This window comes from Mus caroli, unplaced genomic scaffold (genome assembly GCF_978045245.1).
Source record: "Mus caroli unplaced genomic scaffold, Mus_caroli_1 scaffold_13, whole genome shotgun sequence".
In the NCBI taxonomy this organism is placed as follows: Eukaryota; Metazoa; Chordata; class Mammalia; order Rodentia; family Muridae; genus Mus; species Mus caroli.
In genome coordinates, this window is record NW_028227268.1 from 37,443,198 (window position 1) to 37,469,044 (window position 25,847).

General features: G+C 36.7%; 1 protein-coding gene across 4 annotated transcripts in view; it reads left to right on the forward strand.

Annotated features, from left to right (window-relative positions):
- Usp32 (ubiquitin specific peptidase 32) overlaps positions 1 to 25,847 on the forward strand; it is a 135,203-nt gene that overhangs the window by 65,479 nt on the left and 43,877 nt on the right. Inside the window, exons 7-19 of one of the 4 annotated variants that reach the window (XM_029483333.2) lie at positions 1,992 to 2,099; positions 4,673 to 4,788; positions 5,012 to 5,074; positions 6,930 to 7,013; positions 7,580 to 7,641; positions 10,877 to 10,979; positions 13,022 to 13,214; positions 15,431 to 15,582; positions 16,151 to 16,291; positions 18,684 to 18,843; positions 20,773 to 20,808; positions 23,251 to 23,405; positions 24,677 to 24,758. In XM_029483333.2, the coding sequence (XP_029339193.1) occupies positions 1,992 to 2,099; positions 4,673 to 4,788; positions 5,012 to 5,074; positions 6,930 to 7,013; positions 7,580 to 7,641; positions 10,877 to 10,979; positions 13,022 to 13,214; positions 15,431 to 15,582; positions 16,151 to 16,291; positions 18,684 to 18,843; positions 20,773 to 20,808; positions 23,251 to 23,405; positions 24,677 to 24,758 (1,455 nt within the window). Of the gene's footprint in view, positions 1 to 1,991; positions 2,100 to 4,672; positions 4,789 to 5,011; positions 5,075 to 6,929; positions 7,014 to 7,579; positions 7,642 to 10,876; positions 10,980 to 13,021; positions 13,215 to 15,406; positions 15,583 to 16,150; positions 16,292 to 18,683; positions 18,844 to 20,772; positions 20,809 to 23,250; positions 23,406 to 24,676; positions 24,759 to 25,847 lie in introns of all 4 variants that reach the window. The other 3 variants (XM_029483332.2, XM_021175608.3, XM_021175609.3) reach the window with 3 other exon arrangements.

Here is a 25,847-nt window from a genome sequence, read left to right on the forward strand (position 1 = left end):
TCATATGACATAAACTCACTTTAAACTCACTAACTAGCTAAGGTGATCTTTAATTTTGTCTCCGCAAGTGCAAGGATTATAGGTATGTACCACTGTGCCTGGCTTAGTTCTCTAATATTGAAACTGAGACAGTAAGTTAAATAGATTTTTGTAACATAGGATCTTTTTCTTTTTTTTTAAATACCCAGGATATTTAAATAGTATTCCTTAGTGGAGCTAGAACACATAGCACTCTGGGTTGGTTTCTCTCTCTCTCTCTCTCTCTCTCTCTCTCTCTCTCTCTCTCTCTCTCTCCTCCCCTCCCTTTCCATCCTCTTTTTTTCCATCCTTTTTTTTCACTGTGTGCGTGCGTGCACACACGTGCATGTGTGTGTGTGTGTGTGTGTGTGTGTGTGTGTATGAGAGAGAGAGGGAGAGAGAGAGAGAAATGTGTTTGCATCTTCACATGAGTATATGCACACATGTGCTATGGCACGTATGGAGCACGTATGGTGCTTAGAGGACAGCTTGAGAGCAGGTTCTCTTCTTCCACCACGTGGATTTCAGGAATCTAATTAAGTCGTCTGGCAGCCTCAGCCTGCTCAGACATCTTTTTGGCAAGTACCCGGGCTTCTACCTGTTCAACAATGTAGTTCTATTTTTATCTTTTGGGAATTAGGTGGTTGGTGTGGTGGATTGTTGGTGTTCTTGGAGAGAGTAGAAGTGGAGGAAGATTGGCTGATTAATATACATTGTTTACATGTATGAAATTGTCAAAAATAAGATTAAATTCTAATAGAAAAAAGAATTGGGATGTTTGTACGTAATTTTATTTGAAATAGTCCATAGTTTACTTAAAAAAATGAAAAATCACAAGATGAAAATTTAAGTCCCTGTCTTCTTAAATTTAAAATACTTACATGTGAAAGTTTTACAAAAATGGTACTGTAGTAGAGTTTCTAACAGTAATGTATTTCCTTTTCCAGGAAAAGTTTTATGAAAGTTTATTAATGATGCAGTAATATATATTTGAATATTCACATTATAAGCTCAATTTTCTCCTTTTGCCATATTCTTCTGTCTTTATATGGATAGTTGTTACACTATTTCTGACCTTTCTGGATACTTAATTTTCATTTGTCACCTTTGAGAAATGTGGTGTCGTTAAGCTATTGGATAATTTGTACTAGAGAAAGTAAAAACAGACATAAGCAGACATTAAAGGAGTGTAATATGTTCTGCTGGAGGAGGGAGTTTCGGTTGTAATTATACTACAGGAAAAAAGAAATGTTTCCTTAGAAAATTGGAAGCTTTTTGGTTATATTTTGTTTTTTGGTTTTTTTATTCTTTTTTTTTTTTTAAAGATTTATTTATTTATTATATGTAAGTACACTGTAGCTGTCTTCAGACACTCCAGAAGAGGGCGCCAGATCTCATTACAGGTGGTTGTGAGCCACCATGTGGTTGCTGGGATTTGAACTCTGGACCTTCGGAAGAGCAGTCGGGTGCTCTTACCCACCGAGCCATCTCACCAGCCCTTTTGGTTTTTTTAATGTAGCCACTTGTCTTAGTGTTTCATTGCTGTGAAAGACACTATGGCAACAGCAACTCTTAAAAAGGCAAACATTTCATTGGGGCTGGCTTATAGTTTCACAGGTTTAGTCCATTATCATGGGAGCAAGCGTGACGGACATGGTGCTGTAGCTGAGACTTCTACATCTTGATCCAGTGGAAGCAGAAGAAGACTGTGTGACACATTGGCCATAGCTTGGACATAAGAGACCTAAAAGGCCATCCCCATAGTAACACAGTGACATAGTGGCAAGGCCACACCTCCTAATAGTGTCACTCCCTATGAACCAAACATTTAAACGCATGAGTCTGAGGATCATTTCTATTTAAAACACTACACCACCTTATAAGAGACATTCTTGACTTCATAAACGTGTTAACATAACATTAGAAAGTTTTTTGACTATGATTCATAGTATATATTATTATTATTATTATAGGCTTATTTAACGCTTTTGATGAAAATCGTGACAATCACATAGACTTCAAGGAGATATCTTGTGGGTTATCAGCCTGCTGCAGGGGCCCCCTGGCTGAAAGACAAAAATGTAAGTGTGATAAACAGTGTCTGTAAAGTGTCACGTTATGATATTATGTAAAGACAGAATTAGCTATCATCCATTTAACATCATTTGTGGATTAAGGATTGAGTTTCTTAACTCTCAGGTTGTCAAATAATGACCTGATAATTGGTGATTTGTGAGTTAAGTCTAAGGAAGCATCAACCTAGTTTGGATTCTTTTAAGTTACTAATAAAAATGGTTTTCTTGGAAAAATCTGTAATTCATATTAAATTTTGATAAATGGGAAAACAGTTGTTTCCAGTCCGGGTCTTTTTTTTTTTTTTTTTTTTTCCCCAGTTTTTTCAAGACAGGGTTTCTCTGTGTAGCCCTGGCTGTCCTGGAACTCACTTTGTAGACCAGGCTGGCCTCGAACACAGAAATCCACCTGCTTCTGCCTCCCAAGTACTGGGATTAAAGGCGTGGGCCACCACCACCCAGCTTGGAGACCGGACTTATCTTGGTCTCACCTAGCACTCTTGATCTTCCTCTCTCAGCTAGAATACTGAATTTGTAGGTACAAGCCACCAAACATAACTGAAAAATTTAAATATTAGGAAATATTTGGTTAGTCTATAGAGTATTTTGTGTCATGCATAATTTGAAACATAGCTTTTCGTCTTTCATTTATATACATTAATATTCTATTTACAAGATAAAATTGTAATTGGACATAATTTTCTCAAACTCTAAAATGGCATTTTTATCTAACAGTCTGAACGCATAATTTATAAGCATAAGTATATATTATATTATATTAATAAACATTAATCATTTTGAGGAATTGTGACAGTTTACTTGGGTTTAGTATATATATATATATATTTTTTTTTATTTCATAAATGGAGCTTCACAAATGTCTGTTTTGGTATTGTGTTCGATATTTTTTTAATCTATTTTAGCAATGTACACTGAATTAATTTACTATAGTAATTAACAGAAGGTTTAAAAGGCTTTTTGTTGTTGTTGTTGTTGTTGTTGTTTTCAGGACAGGATTTTTCTGTATAGTACTGGCTGTTATCTGAGATTATATTAGCCCTAAAATCTGCCTACCTCTGCTTCCCAAATTCTGAGATTAAGTCATGTACCACTATACCCAGTTTATGAAGAGAGTTTTTTGTTTCATTGTTGTTTTGTTTTGTTTTGTTTTGTTTTGTTTTGTTTTGTTTTGTTTTGTTTTGTTTTGTTTTGTTTGAGTCAGGGTTGATCTGAGTAACAGCCCTGGCTGACCTGGAATTCGCTCTATAGACCAGGCTGGTCTTGAACTCAAGAGATCTACCACTCTCTGCCTTCCTGAATGCTGGGGTTAAAGGTGTACAAATCTAGGTTTCTTTTTTTATTCATTATTCCAAACTGGTTAAATATCTGTATTTACTTGTTTATTTGCTTTGTTGAAATGGGGTCTTAACTATGTAGCTCAGACTAACCTTGAACTCATAAAAATCCACCTGCTTCCCAAGTACTGGGATTAAAGGCATGTATCAACACACCCAGCAAAATGCTTTTCATTGAAATTGAATGTCTGTAAGGAAATTAAAACCTCTTTTGTTCACTTGATGTTAATTATTGCCTTTCAAAATTTAAAGCTTTGGGTCAATGAAGTGACTCATTGGGTAAGAGAGCTTGCCACCAAGTCAGACAACTTGCATTGGATCAGAGGGAACCCCCACATGGTAGAGAGAGAGGACTGACTCACACAAGGTGTCCTCAGACTTTCGTGTACACTCAAATATACACACTAAGTAAATACATGTAATTGAAAATAGTTTTTTAATTTTAAATCTTCTTTGGTGTTTTGTTTTGTTTTTGCTGGTCAACTAGAAATTAATAAACCAGAGTGATTTATTTAGAGTTAGTTATAATTACATAGTAATTGCTCTTTCCATATAAAGTTTCTCCATAAACTTTACTAAGGAATTGAAATTACACTTGATAAAAATAATATTATATGTAAATTATATTCTTTAGACAGATAAAATAGAAGTTGGGAGTCTAATTCTCAATGCAGATGGAATTTTAAGCATAGGAGGAAAAGGTCTTCAATGATGAGTCTTGAGTGAGAAGCTAACTTAAGGAAGGGGATACAGCTGACTAAGTGCTAAGACTAACTTAAGGGAGGGCATGTAGCTGAGAGCAAAAAAAAAGCATGTGCATAGCATGTCCAAGGCTCAGGTTTGATTCAGCAGCACCAGGGAGAAGAGAGAGATTCAAAGATGTGTATTGCCTCTTGAAAATCTGTAAGGTAACGTTTCTTATAGAATGACTTAGCCCTTTCTTTCTAGTCTATAAGAAAGGTAGCTCTGGATTTGGCTGATGGATAGATAGGTCTCTTTACCTGGGTAGTAACCTAGAGATAGTCATGAGGTCTGTTCACAATTCTACATGTTACAATAATGGTAATAATATAATGCTATATATAGTATGGTCTACTCCTTATGGGAACTGCTACAGCACATACTGACTTAGAAAACCAAGTAATTGTACAGGGTAGCTTCTAATGAAATGCATCATATTTCAGAATCTAAAAGTAAGTTCCCTTTATAAGAATATCTTGTCATTAGTTTGCTTCAAGGTGTTTGATGTTGACCGTGATGGAGTTCTCTCCAGGGTTGAACTGAAAGACATGGTAGTTGCACTTTTGGAGGTCTGGAAAGATAACCGCACTGATGATATTCCTGTAAGTTCTGATTCTTTTTGTTTGTTGGTTGGTTTTTGAAGCAGGATTTTAATGTTGCTAAAACTGATATGTGAAATGCCCCATGTCCTGCTGAGTTCAGATTTTTTGCTAGGTAGATGGAATGAATGTCTGGAAAAAAAGAAAGAAAAGAAAAATGAATTGTTTTTTATATGTCAAGGGACTAAAAATTATATGCATTACTCTTTTGGATTTCTTTTTAAAGGAATTGCATATGGATTTGTCAGACATTGTAGAAAGGATATTGAATGCACATGATACCACAAAGGTGAGACTGGCTATAAGTAATTTTTCTCTAAAAATACTATGTGTGTTAAATCAAGATGTATAATTTATATTATATGTATAATTTAAATGACTTCTACATTATCACCACTTATCTGGTCCGGTGGTAAAATACCTTTACATCGTTTCTAAAAATAGAGGTCTATTCCATCCTTAACAGCAACTCAGTGAAGTCTAATATATGAATTAAGTAGACACTTCCCTTTACAGCTTTAGTTTATATATTTTTTTCTTCCATTTAATAAATTATGCTAGGGACTGGAGAGATGGCTCAGTGGTTAAAAGCACTGACCACTCTTCCAAAGGTCCTGAGTTCAAATCCCAGCAACCACATGGTGGCTCACAACCATCCATAATGAGATCTGACACCCTCTTCTGGAGTGTATGAAGACAGCTACAGTGTACTTACATATAATAAATAAACCTTTTAAAATAAGTAAGTAAGTAAATAAATAAATAAACAATACTAAGGCTAGCTTTATTCTGAATAAAGGATACCAAACCATAAATGGTTCTATTATATTAGTTTAAAAACAGAAGAAAAGCTAACAGTGGTAGAATTTGAGGTTGTGATTTCTGTTGTTAAAGACCTTTTAGATGACCATGGGGCCATGGAAGTTTATCTTACAAATAATAACTTCCTTGAATTACTTAGTTTGGTAAGACTTATTGGTAGCAGTATCATAACAGATTTACCTTTGGAGCTTGATAGTTTTATTGGTCTCTATGAAATTGAAAATAATTTATGTAGAAAAAATATGTGAAGTACATTTGAAGTAATTTGAATCTTTTTTTTTAAAGATTTATTTATTGATTATATGTAAGTACACTGTAGCTGCCTTCAGACACCAGAAGAGGGAGTCAGATCTTGTTAGGGATGGTTGTGAGCCACCATGTGGTTGCTGGGATTTGAACTCCAGACCTTTGGAAGAGGAGTCGGGTGGTCTTACCCACTCAGCCATCTCACCAGCCCGAATCTTTTAATTCAAATACTGACATGTACTTATTAGCAGACTAGTAAAGAATAGGCCATAATGGTGTTATATAATTGAGGTTTATAAAAAATTAAGTAAGTTTTGTTTGTTTGTTTGTTTTGCATTTGTATTTTGAGACAGGTTTATCTGTGTATCCCTGGATGACCAAACTGGCCTTGAACTCAGAGATCTCCCTGCCTCTGCCTTCTGAGTGCTAGGATTAAAAGCATGAGCCACAATCACCTGGCTTTAGTATTATATTTTTATGTTAAATGGAGTTTCTATTTCTGGCTCCAGTGACCATTGGGCAGATTGGTTAGGGCCTCAGATTGCCATTGTAACCATGATAATAAAGTCGTGACAGAGTAGGACTTGGATATTTTACTGACTCAGCTGGTGTTAAACTCTACACTGTACCAATGATATCTCACAGTTTATCTAAAACATCTATTGTTGATTTTTGTTTCTTGTTGTCACTGGTTTTTGAAACAGGATCTCACTATATGTAGCTCAGGCTGGTCTCAGAACTGAGTAACCAGAAGTGACCTTGAACTTCTGGATCCTCCTGCTTTTTCTACTGTCCAAGTATGGGAATTGAAGATTTGTGCCAGTGTGCTCAGGTTATTTACAAAATTTTATTGAAGAAAGGAAATTGTTAATAAATGATTCATTTTCACTGGCTACTTATTAAAATTACAGGGTTTTTTTTTTTTTCACTTGTAAACTCGTACTAATTGTGATATGTCTTATGTGACCCCATAGTATCTTTTGTATATTACTGGCTTGCTTTTGAAAATATTTCATTCTTGTGCTGTAATAACTGGCATTATTGACAGGAGATGATTTTAAATGTCCCTTTTTTAGATGGGCCATCTTACTCTCGAAGACTATCAGATATGGAGTGTGAAAAATGTTCTTGCCAATGAGTTTTTGAATCTCCTCTTCCAGGTATATTTAAGGCAAATGCAAGATTTGGGAAGGATAACGGTATACTAGTAATTCCGTGTCTTCTATCATGTGTCTCTGTGAGCATATCCAGGCTACAGACCATGTCTTATAAAAACACATAGCTACATTATCTTGAATTCAATAATTATTATTTTAATCTTTTAAATTTTCTCATTTTTGTTAAAATGCTGTAGGTTGTAATGGTTTGGTATATTTGTATTTCTTATGATTTTTCATTTATACTGAGGTATAACTTCCATGTTATACCATGTAAAACAGTTGTGTGAATAAATGGAAATTGGTCTCTTCTTGACAGCTAATATCTAATTGTTATAGATCTAAAACATACACTGCTCGGCTATTGGCAATTTGGAAGTTAGCCTCCATTTTTAAAAAAGTTAAAAACCAATCAACTAAGTTAAATTTTTTTCAGGTAATAATAAATAATTCACCAGTTATCATATTCCCATCTAAAAAGTAGATTTCAGGTAAAGAACATCAAATATTATACAGTTTAATCATTAGCACCCCTAGTAAGATGTGATTATCCTTTTGTTTTTCCCTAGGTATGCCACATAGTTCTGGGGTTAAGACCAGCTACTCCAGAAGAAGAAGGACAAATTATTAGGTAAGTTTATAGTTTCTAGGCTTTTTATTACATAGCTAAAATTTCTAATACTTGAACACATTAGTTATTAAGGAACAGTTTATCTTGCTTTAATTATAACAGTACAGCTGTTTTTTAAATTGCATGTCGAGACCAACATGGTGGCCCATGTTTAAAAACCCTTTTACTCTTAGCACTTGGGAGGCCTAGGTAATTAGACTCAAAAAACAAGTCTCAAAAAAGAAAAAAAAGCCAGGTGTGGTGATGGGCATTTTAAATCTTAAATCCTAGCACTGATAAATCAGAGACAAGAAAACTTCTGAGTTGGAAGCCAGCCTAATCTACCCTAGTGAGTTCCAAGATAGCCAGGGCTACACAGAGAAACCCTGTGTGAAAAACAAAAATTAGAAGTAGAAAATATTTTTTTAATTATATTCCTAGCAGGTGGGCAGTATGCTGCACGCCTTTAATGCCAGCACTGGGAAGACAGAAGCAGGCAAGTCTCTGTGAGTTTGAGGCCATCGAAGTCAGTCTATAGAGCAAGTTCCAGACAGCCTGGGCCACATAGAGAAATCCTGTCTGGAAAAACAAACAAACTCTCTAGCTAAGAAACTAGAATAATTTAAAAGTCAAATTATGTTTAGCATTAAAATTATACTGGGACTGTCTCTCAGAGGTAGAAAACTGCAGTCTCGTAAAATTATCAAAAGAATTTTCAGAGCAGCAAGAAAAAAGCAAGTGTCCTAATGGAAGAACTTCAGTAAGGGGTAGCCAACTTTGTCATAAAAAAGCATAGAACTAACAAGGGTAGAAAAACAACTAAGAATTTAATATTGAACAAAACTCTCTTTAAATGACTTGCACTAGGGAAAGAGGTAAAGGAAAGTAGGAAGGAAAAAGAAATGATTTAGGTTTCCAGTTAACTTCCAGATAATGGCTCCAAAAGGATTCACTTACAAAGTAACTTAGACTTCCTCACAATCTAAAACTTCTGTATCTAAAAGTCAACCTAAAAGATGAAAGTCAGTATTAACAAACTGTATTATCCATAATTCTTTAATAACCAGAATGTGTAAAGAACTGCTACAACAACTCAACAGCCACAAAGATAACTGGTTAAAATATACACAACAGGCAGCACCCTTAGCAGTTGCCACCAAAGGAATCAAGCAAAAAAATACTTAGGGGAATACTGCCTAAGGGAATGACTTCTCTGGTATGGTGCACTTGTTCACTGTCACCTGACTGGATGTCTGAAGCCCTGGGTTCTATATTTGAAACTCACGTGGAGGGTGAAGGAGAAAACTAAGACTTTTAAGTTTCCCTCTGGTTTCTACACATGCAATGGTACACACACACACACACACCACTGCATGTTTGTGTGAGATACTACTAACAAAATAGAGAACTACAGATGGTTACATAATGTTTGCATTAGTGAATATTTTTCCATCAGAAATACTCAAATGCTATTCAGGCACATAGAAAGATAAACAATATAATGGATTGTTACGGGACTAAAATCAAAACCACAATGAAATTCTGGTTCTTAACCCCTAGGATGGTTCTAAAATTTTTTTTTATTTTTTTAATTTATTTTTGCTAACATATAAAGAGTTAGGTTTATTATTATAGTATTTTTTTTCCTTTTTAAAAAACCTTTTAATTATTTGTTTCACATCACACACTCCAGTCCCACTCATCTCCCTGTCCCCTCATCTGCCCTCCACCCTTGCAACCTCTCCCCCAAAATAGAAAACACACAAATGAACAAACAAAAATTAAACAAGACAAAATATAGAAATCATTTGATCATGAAAGCTGTAGTGTGTCTGTGTATCCCATGGTATACCTCTCTGTCCACACATCTTCACTTGCAAATCTTCATTGTAATAAGTCACTTACCTGGTTCAAGGTTTCTGGCTATGTGACACCATCAGTATCCTCACTGGGGTCCTCACTGTGACACCTCTTGGTTACCCTGTTGTTGCCCTCTGTCATGGAGATCCTGCAACTTTGGATCAACAGGACCTGCTCTTTCATGCACCCAACAGTCCACAGATAATGTAGATTTTGAAGTGGGCCAACTCACAGCCCTGGATCTGGGGCTGAGTAACAGCTAAGCTGGCTCTCCCTTATCCACACCACCAAGATGAGCTCTCTAACACTTCTCTAGCTAGGCCACCGAATGCTGCCATCAGCAGGAGGCAGGGTCAGTTCTTCAGCTCTCATGCCTTCAAGGCCAGCTCATCCCAACCCATGCTTCTAGAGTCAGCTCCACTGTGCTACCCAATCAAGCCAGGAAGCCCACTCTCCCAAGCACTGCAGCCAGCCAGTGAGGGTTATTACAGAATTTTTCAAACAAAATTTGCACTGCATCTTATTTTTGTGAGAAAGGGAATGTGATGGAGTATATGTGGCAGTCAGAGGACAGCTTACAGTAGTCTTTTTTTCCTCCCATCATGTAGGTCACTGTTTTAGTTACTGTTCTATTGCTGTGACAAAACACTGTGACCAAGGCAACTAACTTACAGAAGCGTTAACTTGGTGCTTGCTTACCTTTTCAGAGGATTAGTCCATGACCATCTTGTCAGGGAGCTTCATGGCAAGCATGGTACTTGAGCAGTAGCTAAGAGCTTACATCCTGTTCTACAGGCAGCAAGTAGAAAAGGGGAGAAAAACTGATCCTGGTGTAGGCTTTCCAAATCTCAAAGCCCCCCAGTGACACACCTCCAACAAGGCCACACCTCCTAATCCTTTCCAAACAGTTCCATTAACCAGGGACCAAGCAGTCAAACATATGAGCCTGTGGGAGCCATTCTCACTCAAACCATCACCGTAACCTGTTGGCTAGGCCATTGGCCTCAAGCTCCAGGAGTCTACCTGTTACAGCCTTTGTGTTTGAATTTTAGGCATGCACTACTCCACCTGAGTTTTCTATAGTGCTGGAGATCCAAAGTGGGGTCCTTGTACTTGTTTGTTAAGTACTTTATCCACCGAGCTATTTTTCTAACCTCAAACTGTATGTGAATGGTATTTCATAGTGGCCGGTAACTATTTAGATTGACTTACTGGTAGAATAGTGTTCCACTGCACTAATTGAAGTGGTGACAGTCTCTACTGAGTACATTTTCTTTTTTGTTTTTCTATTTTGAAATTTCTAAGGAAAGAGAAGACGTTTCTAGTGGTAAATTGCAGTCTTGCATTCAGTTTGAAATTTTTCTTCTCATGTATTGGATTTCTTTTGTATGTGCAGAGGATGGTTGGAACGAGAAAGCAGGTATGGTCTGCAGCCAGGACACAATTGGTTTATCATCTCCATGCAGTGGTGGCAACAGTGGAAAGAATATGTCAAATATGTGAGTTAAATTCCTGTGTACATACACTTCTTAGTAAGACTTTGAACTATCAGACTGTAAAACTACTATCCAGTAATAAAATGTGCTAACTTAGACCAAGATTTTAAGGACAAGGAAATGAATATTTATAAAAATTGATATAGAACAGGCTCAGTGTATGCATTGCTACACAGATTTTTCGCTTGTCACCAACCCTTTAAAAAAAATAATGCCTACTTATGTTACATGTTGTTTGTGTTATTTAATTCTTATATCTCTGTAAGGAAGATGATAATATATTCATTTTACCTGTGAGGAATTTGGTACTGAGAGAAAAAGAAACCGGGATATCTTCCTCAGTGTAGACCTGGGATCCAGTATAGGAACTGTTTTTTAAAGTGTGTATTGTCAACACATCATTCATATTGTTCTTCACCTTTTGCACTAAAAAAACTGAGTTAGAGGTTGCTCCATGGTGCCCCACACCTTTAATCCTAGCGTTTGGAAGGCAGAGTCAGATGAATCTCTGTGAGTCTACATAGGGAGTTTTTAGACTGTTAGAACTACATAGACTTTGTCTCAAAAAACAAAACAAAACAAAACAAAACAAAAAATAAGGGGTGGTAGTGTCCCTCACCTTTAATCTCAGCACCTAGGAGGCAGAGGCAGGTGGATCTCTGTGAGTTCGAGGCCAGCCTGGTCCACAGAGCAAGTTCCAGGACATCCAGGGCTACACAGAGAAACCCTGTCAAATCATCTGAACCAAATGTGCTTTTTGATTACTTGGAATACCTTTTTTCATTCTTTTTCCCCTAAGGTAGTATCTGTCCTTTATGATAAAGTGTGTTTCTTGGAGACATAAGAAAGATGAATCCTGGGCTGGAGAGATGGCTCAGCGGGTAAGAGCACTGACTGCTCTTCCGAAGGTCCTCAGTTCAAATCCCAGCAACCACATGGTGGCTCACAACCACCCGTAATGAGATCTGACACCCTTTTCTGGTGCGCCTGAAGTCAGCTACAATGTGCTTATGTATAATAATAAATAAATCTTTGGGCCGAAGCAAGCAGGGACTGAGCGAGCGGAGTTGACCAGAGCAAACAGAGGTCCTAAAATTCAATTCCCAACAACCATCTGTACAGATACAGTGTACTCACATACATAAACAAATCTGAGAGAGAGAGAGAGAGAGAGAGAGCGAGCACGAGAGCGAGCGCGAGCAAGCTCGTGCCAGCCAGCCAGCCCTGTTTTCTAAGTCAGTCCGTCTTTTTGTTAGGGAATTAAGACTATTGATATTGATACTGAGTTTTTGTTGAACAGTGTTTGTTAATTCCTGCTGTTTTGTTGTGGTGGTGGCAGTGGTCTTTTGTTGTTGTTGTTGTCGTTGTTGTTGTTAAATGTTCTGAGATTATTCCTTTTGTCCTTCTTGTGTCCTATGTAGAGCTAACCTTGTGGACATAAATGTCTTAAATTTGTTTTTATAATGAACTTTTTTTCTTCTCCTTTGATTGTGGCAGTTTTGCTGTATGTAATAATCAGGGCTGGCAACTCTGGCCTTTCAGAGCTTGTTTATATGGTACAGTCTTTTCTCAGTGCCCTGATGAGTATATGTGACTATATTATATAAATATATTGAGGGCATTGTATATGTATATGTGCATACACATACTTATTCCTCCCTTAAGGAAGTAAAATTTAATTATATAGAAAATGGCTTTATCAACTCACAATGATAAAAATATTAAATATTTATGACATTTGTTATATTAAGATTAATTCTTGAGGAGGTGCAAAGATGGTTCAGTGGTTAAGAACACTCTAACTTCTCTACCATAGGGTCTAGGTTCAATTCCCATGACCCACGTAGCTCTTTACAACCATCTGTAACTCTTAATTCCAAAGGATTCAACAGCCTTCTCTGACCTACAGGGCACAAGTGTTACACAGACACATGGAGGCAAAACACCCATACACATAAAATACAACAGAGTAAGTCCTTAAAAATTAATCCTTTAATAGCTACATACTTGTCAGATTGTTAAATTTGTCTTCTTTATGGTTTTAGGATGCCAGCCCTGTTGTAATTGAGCCATCATCTGTTCTAAATGGAGGAAAATTTTCATTTGGAACAGCAGCACATCCTATAGAGCATGGAGAAGATAGAATCAGTAATAACCTTGGTTATATGAATACCACAGAAGAGAAATACTCAGACAACATTTCTTCTGCATCTGAAGCCTCAGAGTCTACTGGCACTGGTAAGGATAGTTTGTTCCCATGGGGCTCAGCAATGTTTTTGACACAGGTTCTCATATAACCCAAACTAGCCTTGAACTTGCTCTGTAGGAAGTCCTGCAGTCCTGGGGAAGATCTTGAACTTCTAAAACTCCTGCCTTTACTTCCTAAGTACTGGGATTACAGGCATGTACTACACAATACTCATGACTATTCTTAGCTGATCTATTTTTGAGGTTAGAGTATTGAAATCACGCTTCAATTCAAAGTAAGATGTTTTGAATGAAGTGGTTAATTATAAAATCCTTGAAAATACTAGAGCTTTTTAAGTAAACTCATAATTTCGCAATATGAAAGTATTCACCTTTCATTAGCCAAGGCATATTGCTATTTAATCTACTTTGTCAATAAATTCAGTACAGTGAAAACAGATTTTAAGAAAATAAAGTTACCAGTCTCCAGAACTCTTTAACCATAAACATGCCTTTATAAAGGATTCAGATCTTCGCATCAGACTGGCTCAACAGCACGGTCCAGAATTTTGAAGGTTAAATACCACATTAATACTTCCCATAAATCACTTCTGTCATCTATAACTTACTTATCTGAAACTTAATGGCTCTGTACTTACGGAGAAGATAATTTGGTACTGCTGAAATACATCCAATTGAGAATGACCCCTCTTAATTGCCTATAAGTTAACAAAACTCTCAAACATCTCCCGTCTTTATTTTCTCTTCTGACATTTTCTCCCATTGTCTGTGGGAGTAGTAAGCAAACTAGCAAAGCTAGCATTCTCACTTCATTCTGTTTAGAGTCTACTGTCTACTGTTTCTCTTCCCTGTCTGGCACTTCAGAAATCATTTAGCACTTCTAGAAGTATTATGCTCTGCTTTAACACCACATTTCACTCTTCATGTTTTCTCTCCATTTCCCTTTCCTTTTCCTTCTGCTTTTGATGCTAAGAGTTATGTCCAGTGTATCATATGTGTTAATAACTTCACGTTCTGCTATAAATCTTATTATAAGCCTTAGCCCTTCACCTAAAAGAAACAAGATTATTTCTTAACCCTGTCTAAATTTCTTTTTTTTTTTTTTTTTTTTTTTGGTTTTTCGAGACAGGGTTTCTCTTTATAGCTCTGGCTGTCCTGGAGCTCACTTTGTAGACCAGGCTGTCCTCGAACTCAGAAATCCGCCTGCCTCTGCCTCCCGAGTGCTGGGATTAAAGGCGTGCGCCACCACGCCCGGCTTCTTTTTTTTTTTTTTTTTTTTTTTTCTAAATTTCTGTCTAATGTGTATTTTATTATTTAGCATTGCTACCCAGAAATAGAAGGTTACAAAACAGTTGATAACTAGAATTGAAATATTTAAAAATATCAGGTTCAAACTCTGCCATCATTAGTCATTTTTCTCTGTGTGTTTTATTATTATAACAATCATATTTTCTTTTAAATAGATACATTAAGAAAATAGGCATCAGCTAGGTGGTGATGGTGTACACCTTCAATCCCAGCACTTGAGAGGCAGAGCCTGGCAAATTTCTATGAGTTCAAGGCCAGCCTAGTCTACAGAGTGAGTTTCAGTACAGCCAGGACTACATAAAGAAACCCTGTCTTGAAAAGCAAAAACAAAACAACAACAAGAAGAAAATAGACACTGAGTGTGGTGGCACATGAACCCCTTTAATGAGTATAGTAGGCAGGTAGATCTCTGAGTTAAAAGCCAGCCTGGTCTACATAATATAAGCACCAGGCTAGCTAGAGATACACAGTGAAACCTTGTCCCAGAAAAAGAGAAGAGAGGAAGAGAGGTTTAGAGGTTTGCTAATGCTGTTTTCTGCCAAGAATATTTGGAATAATGCTTGCAATAGGAGAATTTTAGGGCCTGCCTGCCTGCCTGCCTGCCTGCCTTCCTTCCTTCCCAACAGGAGATCTATAATTCTCACTATAAATTATATATTCTAGGAAGGTGGGCAAATATTTGCACTTGGTAACATTTTTGAAAACTCTAACCCTGTTACTGTCTTCTGTCTAGTAAGGAATATATCTGTCCTTTCTATCTACTATATATCAAAATGTAAAACTTTAGTGACATACCAGAATAATAGCATTAACACAGTGCATTGACATCTGAGTTTGTATCTTCAAACCTATGTATATATAAAAACAAAAAGTAAGAAACTCCATCCTTGTTGTTTTGTTTGGTTTCTTGATAGGCTTTCTGTATTCTGGCACACCAGGGGCAGAGATGTGCTTTGCAAGGCAGCATAACACTTCTGACAATAACAACCAGTGTTTACTAGGAGCCAATGGGAATATCCTTCTGCACCTTAGTCCTCAGAAGCCAGGAGCTATTGATAACCAGCCACTAGTGACTCAGGAACCAGTAAAGGTAGGTGTTTAACATCAAACCCTATTGTTCTCTTCCAAGTAGCCATTACATTTAGAGGTTTTAGCACAAAGAAAGGAGTTGTAGTATATCTAGTTTAGCCTCTTGTAGGTGTGATGTCTTCTCATAGTACATCTCTATGAGAGAGAATATGCTATAGAGCCCTGGCTGTCCTGGAACTTGCTATGTAGACTAAGCATACCTGGAACTAGGAGAGATCCACCTGCCTTTGCTTCCTAAGTGCTGGCACTAAATGCATGTGCCTCTGTACCCAGCCCTTTCTTAAATAATTAATTGGAAAGTAAAACCTACAAAACTCTGAGAAAAATCCTATTTTCTCAGGTTTGGGCTGGAAATATAGCTCAGCAGCAGTTACCTTTTTTACAGTACAGGATCCATCAAAAATTGAAAAAAAGTATTTTTCAGCAATATTAAACTAGGAAGTAACATGAGTTTTGTTCTATCTAGATTGGTGGGGTTTTTTTGTTTTTTTGGGGTGGGGGTTGGGGGGGTTTCGAGACAGGGTACAAGAGACTATAAAATTAAAACACAATATGTAATTCTTTCTAAGGCTACATCATTAACACTAGAAGGAGGACGATTAAAACGAACTCCACAGCTAATCCATGGAAGAGATTATGAAATGGTCCCAGAACCCGTGTGGAGAGCACTTTATCATTGGTATGGATCAAACCTGGCCCTTCCTAGACCAGTAAGTATAGCTGATAGTGCCTTCTATAAGGGGTAGTCATAGAAGAATGTGTGTGGGTGTGTGTGCTGTATGAAGGCCAGAGGTTAATATTTTCTTTTTGAATAAACAAGTTTATTTGTAAATTTAGTCAACATACATAATATTTTCTTTTCTGCGTGAATTTTCCTAGTTGAAATTTAGTTCTTTCCTTATGGTAGCAGAGTTCTTAAAACCTATTCAAATTTTTTTTTAATTTTTTTTCCTATTCAAATTATTTGAACAAAACTTGTAGGTTCCTTTACATTTTATTTATTCAATTAGTATTTAGGTAATATTTAAGGCTTTGGAAGGGTATTAAAATACAATTATTATTTCTCTTCACCCTCTTTTCTTCTTCCAACTCCTCCCACCATCACTTACTCCATCCCAAACTCTGGGCCTCTTCCTTCCCAATTGTTTGTTATTTACAGACATGTTCATCTTAATGCATATGCACATGCAAGTGTGCACTCACACATGCCCGTGCGTGGATATGTTCTGCTAAGTACGTTTAATGTTGTATTGCATGATTTCAAAGCTGACTACTTGGTGTTAACTAATCAATTAGTGACCTCCTTCATGGTGGAAAACTTTTTCTCTCTCTCTTAGCATGATTTTGTTGCTTATAGTTCTTTTGTCTAGGGTTGTGTTAGGGAGGGGCTGCTTTAGTTTTCCCCTTCCATGTAACCTGCCTTGGCATTGTTGTCCTTATTCAGGTATTGTTTAGGCAGCCTTATTGTTGAGGTATCATAAATAATACTTCCTTAGGCTGTTGTGATTTATTTACTTATTTATATTTTGGTAGTGGTCTGTCTGTTTTGAAGAGAATCTTTGTGGGTTGAATGTTACACTTATATCTGAGATTTGGTTGTAGGCTTTGTTAATTGTTGTTTTGGGATGGGGGGTTCTAATTTATTCTTATGTGCATCAGTGTTTTGTGTGAGGGAGTCAGGCCCCCTATAACTGGAGTTAAAGACAGTTGTAAACTGCCATATGTGCGCTGGGAATTGAATCTGGGTCCTCTGAACCAGATAATAGCCGCTAATGCTATTAACCTCTGAGCCATCTCTCCAAACCTGCCCACCCTGCTTTAACTCTTTTTTTTTTTTTTTTTTTTTTTTTTTTTTTGGTTTTTTTGTTTCTTTGTTTTCAAGACAGAGTTTCTCTGTGTAGCAACTCCTGCCTCTGCCTCCCAAGTGCTGGGATTAAAGGCGTGCGCCACCACGCCCGGCTCCTTTAATTTAATTTAGGAGTGAAAACCTGAGCATTTTCAAATCTATGTAACCTAAATGTATTAGTAAGCTACTAAAATATAGAGAATGAATTTGTTAAACATTTTAAAATTAGTATCAGAGCTTAGCATGGTGACACATGACTATAATATCAATCAATACTTAAAGGTCAAAGGTTCAGGGCAGAGCACTATATAAAGCAACGCTGTCTTTAAGAGCTATAGGTTGAAGGGTAGAAACACATCTCAGTGGCTGATCTTGCAAAAGAACTTGAGTTTGCTTCCTAGCACCTCCACGATAGCTTACATCTGTCTGACACTTCAGTTTCAAGGGATCTGACAACCTCTTCTGGCCTCTGTAGGCACCAGACACACATGTGGTACATTTATGAAGGCAAAATACCCATATACACATAGGGGTTGGAGTGATAGCTTACTGGTCAAGAACACCAGTTTCTTGTTCTTTTAGAGGACCTGGGTTTGATCCCAAACAACCAACCACATGTTTATAGCTCCAGCTTCAGGGGACCCCTCCTTTGGGCCTTCAAAGGTATTGTATTAGTGTGGTGAACAGATAGTCACCATACACACAGCAATAAGAAAATGGTCTTTTGGTTGGGGTAAGCAAGGGTCTTTTTACATAGCCCTGGCTTGCCTGGAATTCCCTCGGTAAACCAGGGTGACCTCTAAGTCACATGGATACACCTACCTCTGCCTCTTGAGTACTGGGATTAAAGGTATGAGCTACCACACCTAGCTTAGAAAACTTTTTAAGGAGTATATATATTAATTTCTTTTAAAAAATTCATAAAATAAAAATAGTTTTTAAAAAACCACCAAAGGGGGCTAAGGAAATGGTTCAGAGTTTAAGAGCACTTACTGTTCTTTCAGCAGAGTGGGTGTGTTTCCTTAACCACATGGCAGCTAACAGCCGTCAGTATCTCCAGTTCCAGAGGATCTGATCCCCTCTTTTGGCCTATGCACACACCAGGCACACATGTAGAATACATACATATAGGCAAGCAAAATAGTCATACACGTAAATGCATCCATAAAACTTTTAAATAGAAGCTTAAGTTTGATGAAAGGGTTTTCTTTCTTTTAGAGTCATCACTACTTTTTTTTTATCTTTCGTAAAAATAGGTAATCAAGAATAGCAAAACGGACATCCCAGAACTAGAATTATTTCCTCGCTATCTTCTGTTCCTTCGACAGCAGCCTGCCACACGGACACAGCAGTCTAACATCTGGGTGAATATGGGTACGATGAGCCTGAGAATGTTTCCTCAGCATTTGCCTAGAGGTAATTTAAGAATGCAGCAAGAATACCATGTATTTCCCTAAAAAGAAACTGAAAATCATATTGCTCAGAGTTTGGTGCCACTGTGCTAATATATGCCATCTGCTTTATATGGAATCAGTAAATAAATCACTTGTGAGCTTAGATCTGAGGTCATGCACAAGATTTGATGGGGATAGAGGCAAAGTCTTAGGAACAAACTAAAACAGACAAGATTCCTTTCTTTTTCCTTTTCCTTTTCCTTTTCCTTTTCCTTTTCCTTTTCCTTTTCCTTTTCCTTTTCCTTTTTCCTTTTTCCTTTTCCCTTTTCCCCTTTCCCCTTTCTCTTTCTTTCTTGCTTTTGAAAATAAAATATATTTTACACTTTTTGTTTTTGAAGTAAGCCATTGTAAATTGTCATTATAACTAAGCTGCAGTTCACCAGTAATTGACGGGTCTTTCAGCCTCACTCTTAATTTATTGAAATACTCTGTTCTGAACTAGTGTTGTTTTGACAAAATGAGAAACATTTTATAAGAGAAATAATACAGAGCAAAAAAAGTATATTTGAAAATGATACCTTTGCTTTGAATTTTGGGGTTTTGTTGTGTTTTGGTTGGTTTTTTGTTTTTGTTATTTTGGTTTTTTTTTTTTTTTTCTTTCCTTTTTTTGGTAGTGGTGATAAATGTTAAACCCAGAACCTTGTGTATGCTAGGTATCTGTCTGTCACGTAGTCACATCCCCAGACAAATATTGTGGCTTTGGAAAAGCTAAGCTCTCCCTCAACAAAGGAGGGGAAGAGCCCCAATATCTACCTACCTACCTGCCTATCTATCTATCTATCTATACACACACACACACACCCTCAGCCAGATTCGGTGACATACACCTTGAATCCCAGCAATTGAGAGGGAGAGGCAGGTGGATCTCTCTGAGATCAGAGCCAGCCTAGTCTATATACCAAGTTCCAAGCCACCAAAAACCATGTAGTAAGACCTTGACTCAAAATAGACAGGCAAGACACATAAAATGTTTCCCTTAATATATACCATGCATAAGGTTCCCTTTTGATTTCAAGCTAAAGTTAAAATTTATTGATGGAGAATACTTGTGTACTTTTCCCTTGCAAATATTTGAAATTATTCTTCAGTAACAAAACAGTAAAAAATTTGAGCTGGCTAGATAACTCCCTAGGTAAAAACTTTTTCCACCAGTCTGACAACCTACATTTGATCCCCAGACCCACATAGTGGAAGGCGAAAACTAACTTCTTTAAGTTGTTTTCTGACCTTTACATGCACACCTGGTGTGATTGAATACACATAGATACATACTAAATAAATAGATATAAAATAAAAATTTTAATTAATTCATCAATTCACAGAATCTCAGGCTATGTTTAACATTGTTAGAATGTTTTAACTGTCTCTAAACCTAAACTACCACTCCTGTATAAGTACTAACTCTCCTATGATTTTGAACAAGGTTATTTTCCTAAAGGGATTGGAGAGATGGCTTTGTGGTTAAAAGCATTTGTTGTTCTTGCAGAGGACCCAGGTTCAGTTCCCAGCACCCACATGGTGCCTCACAACCATCCTTAACTCCAGTTCTAAGGGATCTGACACCTCTTCTAATATCTACAAGCACCAGGCACACAAATACATGTGTACATATAGGTAAAACACTCATACACATAGAATAAAAATTTTAAAAAAATTTTTTTAAAGGCTATGTTCAGATAGTATATGAAGATAATTCACATATCGTTTGGTGACAATTAGGACAAAACAGTGTTCACTGTCGAACTAAACCTTGTCTTTGGGGAAACTTTCGAAATCAAGAAAAATGAAATACAATTTATGAAACATTCTTAATTTAACTTTCTGGTAAATAGAAATATTAGCATACCTTCCATGGCACCCATAGTATGTCTTTTTTGATTCTCTTTGAAAGATAACATGAGAGGCAAGATGCGTTGTTGCATTTTTAGTAAGTATTTGTAACTCTTGTGCTGATCCTAGATTTTTGCTGCTTCTGTAAATTCCTCATTTGCTGGTTCTCTTCAAAAGCAAAAAAATTATGCATAAGTGGCTGCCTTGCTTGATGAGCTAAAAACTGTGTAGACACTAAAATTCAGTTATTCTCTTTGTGGCCTAGGACAGTGGCGATTGGCTGGGGCACTATGCTTGCTGGTGCTTCTGAATCCTAGAGTGGGATAGTTCTGATGCTCCAAATTTCTTATTTTGAAATTTTATTCCTGACTAATTATGAAATCAATCATTAATCATTTTGAATTTTATAAAACTGCTTTCTTGCTGTAATCTTAAAATTAATTGTGTAATTGGAGAAATCTGTTCTTTTGTTTTAAGAGTTATTCTTTGCTTGCTAATGGACAAAGATTTGCTTTGCTACATGTTTAAAAATTATGGTTGAGTGTTTACATGATATGCTTCTTGGTCAAATACTCAGTTATTACCTGTATTCACTAGGCTTTTAAAAAATGACTTCTTTCAAAGTAAGAAGTATGCACTCTTTTCATGGCTGCGATAACTGAGTTAGAGTTATTAAGTCATTCCTTAGATGCCTTTTCAGCCTCTTAACTGAGTAGGTTCTTCTTGGAAGATCTTAAAAAGAAAATGATGATTAAGAATTAAAGTCTCTCCAGCCACTGGTGGCACATGCCTTTAATCCCAGCACTTGGGAGGCAGAGGCAGGTGGATTTCTGAGTTCTAGGACAGCCAGGACTACACAGAGAAACCCTATCTTGAAAAATCAAAAAAGAAAAAGAAAAAGAAAAAAGAAAGACTCACTAAAAACATATTACATGAGAGAAAAAAAAGGAATGAATGGGTTAAAAAATGACCTGGAATGGAAACATGTACTCCAGCAGGGCTATATTAACATGTTAAGTTTTTACTTTTGCTTGGAGTCACTTAACAAAATCTAGCCTCTTATTGGCAGAGATAACCGTTGTAAACTACAGCTTTTGTCTGGATTTTTGACTAAGTAGTTGACCAGTATTTAGCACATTTACAACCTGGCTTTGATTTCCGTAATGCCTTGTCATTCTATCACTTCATGTTTTAACTGTACCCAGACTTAGCATATTGGTGCCTATGTATGTAAAGTCCTCAGATCAGCCCTTCTGAGACAACTGTAATGCCAGTCTTTTCATTTCTACCTTGAACACTTCAGGAATATAAGGCCATCGTGTTGCCACCCTGTTGGGTAGGCAAAGATAATTTCCTCCTGTTTTCCAACAGAATAATTGTTTGGTCAGAAAAGGTTCTTAGCTTCATTTAAGAATAATATCTGGCCATATATAACCTGTACCAATTTCACTATTCTATGATTGCCACTATATAATTAGGCCACTCACTGACAGAGGGTAATGGGATTAGTAATTCTGAATTTTATTTTATTTTATTTTTTTTAGGTAATTTCCTCAATTACATTTCCAATGCTATCCAAAAAGTCCCCAATACACTCCCCCCCAAATCCCCCCCCCACCCCTTGGCCCTGGCATTCCCCTGTACTGGGGCATATAAAGTTGGCAAGTCCAATGGGCCTCTCTTTCCAGTGATGGCCTACTAGGCCATCTTTTGATACAAATGCAGCTAGAGTCAAGAGCTCTGTGGTACTGGTTAGTTCATAATAATGATCCACCTATGGAGTTGCAGTTCCCTTTATCTCCTTGGGTACTTTCTCTAGCTCCTCCATTGGGGGCCCTGTGATCCATCCAATAGCTGACTGTGAGCATCCACTTCTGTGTTTGCTAGGCCCCGGCAATTCTGAATTTTAAAATCTAGATTGAGTGAGCTCAGCTAATTGTGGAGTTCACATTCCATTCTATTTCAGCCACCCTCATTCTTCCTTTTATTTTATTTTCTACTTCTGGGCATTAAACCCAAGTCTTTTATACATGCTAAGCAAACTCTTTACTTCCTGAGCTAAATCCCTAGCCCCCTTCCAATTCTTAAGTAGAATTCTGTTTTATTTTGCTATGACCAAATTGAGGACAGCCATCTATTGATATCAATTTTTTTATCAGTATGGATTCTTGAGATCCAGCTGTGTCAGTTATTTAAATCTCTATGCTATTATTTTTGTCCTTCCAGAATTGAAGCTGTAACATACTTGGGTTCCTGTTTTCTCATACAGCCCCTACTTTGGGTTTTTTGAGACAGGGTCAGGCTGACCTTTATGTAGCTGAACTCGATTCTTTTATGCTGAGATTACATGCCGCCCATCTATGTTCAAGTTTTTCATAGTATTTTTCATTTATAAAATTATTAAATCTATACTTCTTATTTTTCATCATTATTTCCTAAATTACTACAGTCACTGTTGCTGAGGCCAATGTTTTATGTTTGTTTGTCTATTTGTTTTTTATGTCTCCCTTTTCCCCTATGATGGTTACGATAACTATAGGAAATGTACCCTCTCCAAATGCGCCTCTAAAGCGGGTGTTAGCCTATACAGGCTGTTTTAGTAGAATGCAAACCATCAAGGAAATTCATGAATATCTGTCTCAAAGGCTTCGCATTAAAGAGGAAGATATGCGGCTGTGGCTGTACAATAGTGAGGTAAGCTTCTCAGAGTCATGGAAAGTCTGACGTTAAATTCTGCTGGGAATATAGGCCAGTGGGAGAGCATTTGTTCACTATATACTAGGCTCTGGGTTTTAAAAAGAGTTAAATCATATTTCATAAATATGAGAGTTTATATGTAATAGTTATGCTAAATGCCATGTCTGGGGTATCAATGAAAACTTTAGACTTTTAAGTTGTACATATATACATGCAAACATTTGTCTCCTGAGATCATAATGACAGATGATCAACATGAGCTGTACCATTTTATAAAGATTGCTGTTGCATTATAAAGTAAGAGCAAGTTGATTTTACATTGTATTTTACCTGCATGTGTATCTGTTGCATGCCTGGTGCCCATGGAAGCCAGAGAGATGGTCAGATTCTCTAGAGTTATAGAGGATTGTAAGTCCATCATGTGGGTGCAAGGAATGGAACACTGGTAATCTGCAAAGAAAAACAAGTGCTCTTAACCACTGAGCCATCTCTTTAGCCTGATTTTGTTTGTTTGTTTGTTTGTTTTTAACCTAAATAGATTTCTTGTTAGATTTATTTTGAAGTTGCTTATACACATTAAAAAAATACAAAGTACATCGTGAAAACTCTTCATTTCCATCTCTGACCTTTGTACTCCTTAGAGGCAATGCTAACAAATGCTTTTATGTTTTTCCCAGTGTTTCATTATTTCCTGTACTCTGAAGCTAATTCAAAAGTACAGTTTTCCCCAGTTCACTGTTCCCTAGAACATTCTTTCTTATGTCCTGCTTTAGTCACCATTGAAAAAGCATAATCTTACAGCTTACACTAATTAAGGGAATGGTTTGTGTGACCAAGAAAGGAAAATGTAGGTAGCAACAGGTAAATTCAGTTGCAAGTTACAAAGTTACATTGCCAGGAATTAAATTCTGACTTTGCCACTTTGTTAAACTGAGGCAAGTCACTTAATGCTCTATATCCCAGTTTTCACAGAAAGGGGAAATGAAGATTTCTTTTCTGCAAGTTCTGTAGTGTCAGTGAACTTTGGTTTGGTCTTTGATGACCTAACTCTCTCTACTCTCTCCACAAATTACATATAATTTTGTTTTGATAACATGAGAACATTTGTAAGATGGTAGAACGCATTATCATTCCTTCACTTTGGCACCTAAACTATAGATTTGAACAACTATCTGTAACATGAATAATGTAAGTGCAAAGGAATAGTAACTGTCATTCATTTTTATTATTGGATTTGTTTCAAAGTAAAACATTCCCCCCCTCTACAGAACTACCTGACTCTTTTGGATGATGAGGATCACAGATTGGAATATTTGAAAATCCAGGATGAACAGCACCTGGTAATTGAAGGTACAAAATGGAAATGTGGATCTATATTAGATTGGGAAAGCAATTCTGGTTGCTCTTGTAGTTTGGCTTGTTATGGGATTTTTGGTGCATTTGGTGTTTTGGTTTGGTATTTATTTTTGTATTTTTGAGATAGAGTAGTCCAGGCTGTAGACCTTGAACTACACAGAATAGCTGAGGAAAACCTCTGACTTTGATCCTTTTGCCTCTGCCTCCCAAATGATGGCATCGAGTCTTAGTTTAGGGTAAGACTTCAAAGAATTACTCACTAGAAATCCCATCTTAAAATTTTTCTTAAGATAGTTAGCATTATATTATTTATGTTAAAGTAGACCCACTGAACTTCTAGTATCTCTCACCTGCTAGATTTTTTTTTAACAGAAGAATGGTCTGTTTGTAGCCTTAGGCTAACTGAGGAAGAAAAATGTGGATGGCAACAGGTAAATTAACTTGCAAGTTATGAAGTTTTATAAAATTTTCAGACTACCACTTTGAGTTTGGTGAATATACCAATATATTCTCTCAATATATTCTCTCAGTATATCTCTCAATACTGGAGATTGAATTTAGGATCTCATGTATGTGAGATAACTATGTTATGCTCTCAGCTCCTCTCTTACACTTCCATTATTCATCAGCACTGGTCTCTTGACCAACAGTGTGATTTCCACATTCAGCCATAATTTACACATGGGCACATTCATGTTGTTGACATTGTGGAATCCTTTCCCATAATATCTCATGGAAACACTGCTAGGTACACTTGATTAAATTAATATATCACCTCTATCAGTGATTGTAAGTTTAACAAAAAGATTTTCATATTTCTGATATTTTAAATTTGGGAAATTTTACTAAGCTTAATTTACTTTTGTAGATGGTTAAATATAATTTTACTTTAAATTGGTAATTGAATTATAACTTTAAGGTCCCCAGAAGAAAGAGTTATAAACGTACAAACTATAATAACATGCATGTGTGAAGATGCCATGATAAAATCCACTACTTTGTATACTAACCTGAAAAAAAAATCAATGAGGAGAAAAAAAAAGTAACGATGTAGCTCTGTTTGAGTATTGCCTAGCGTGCTAG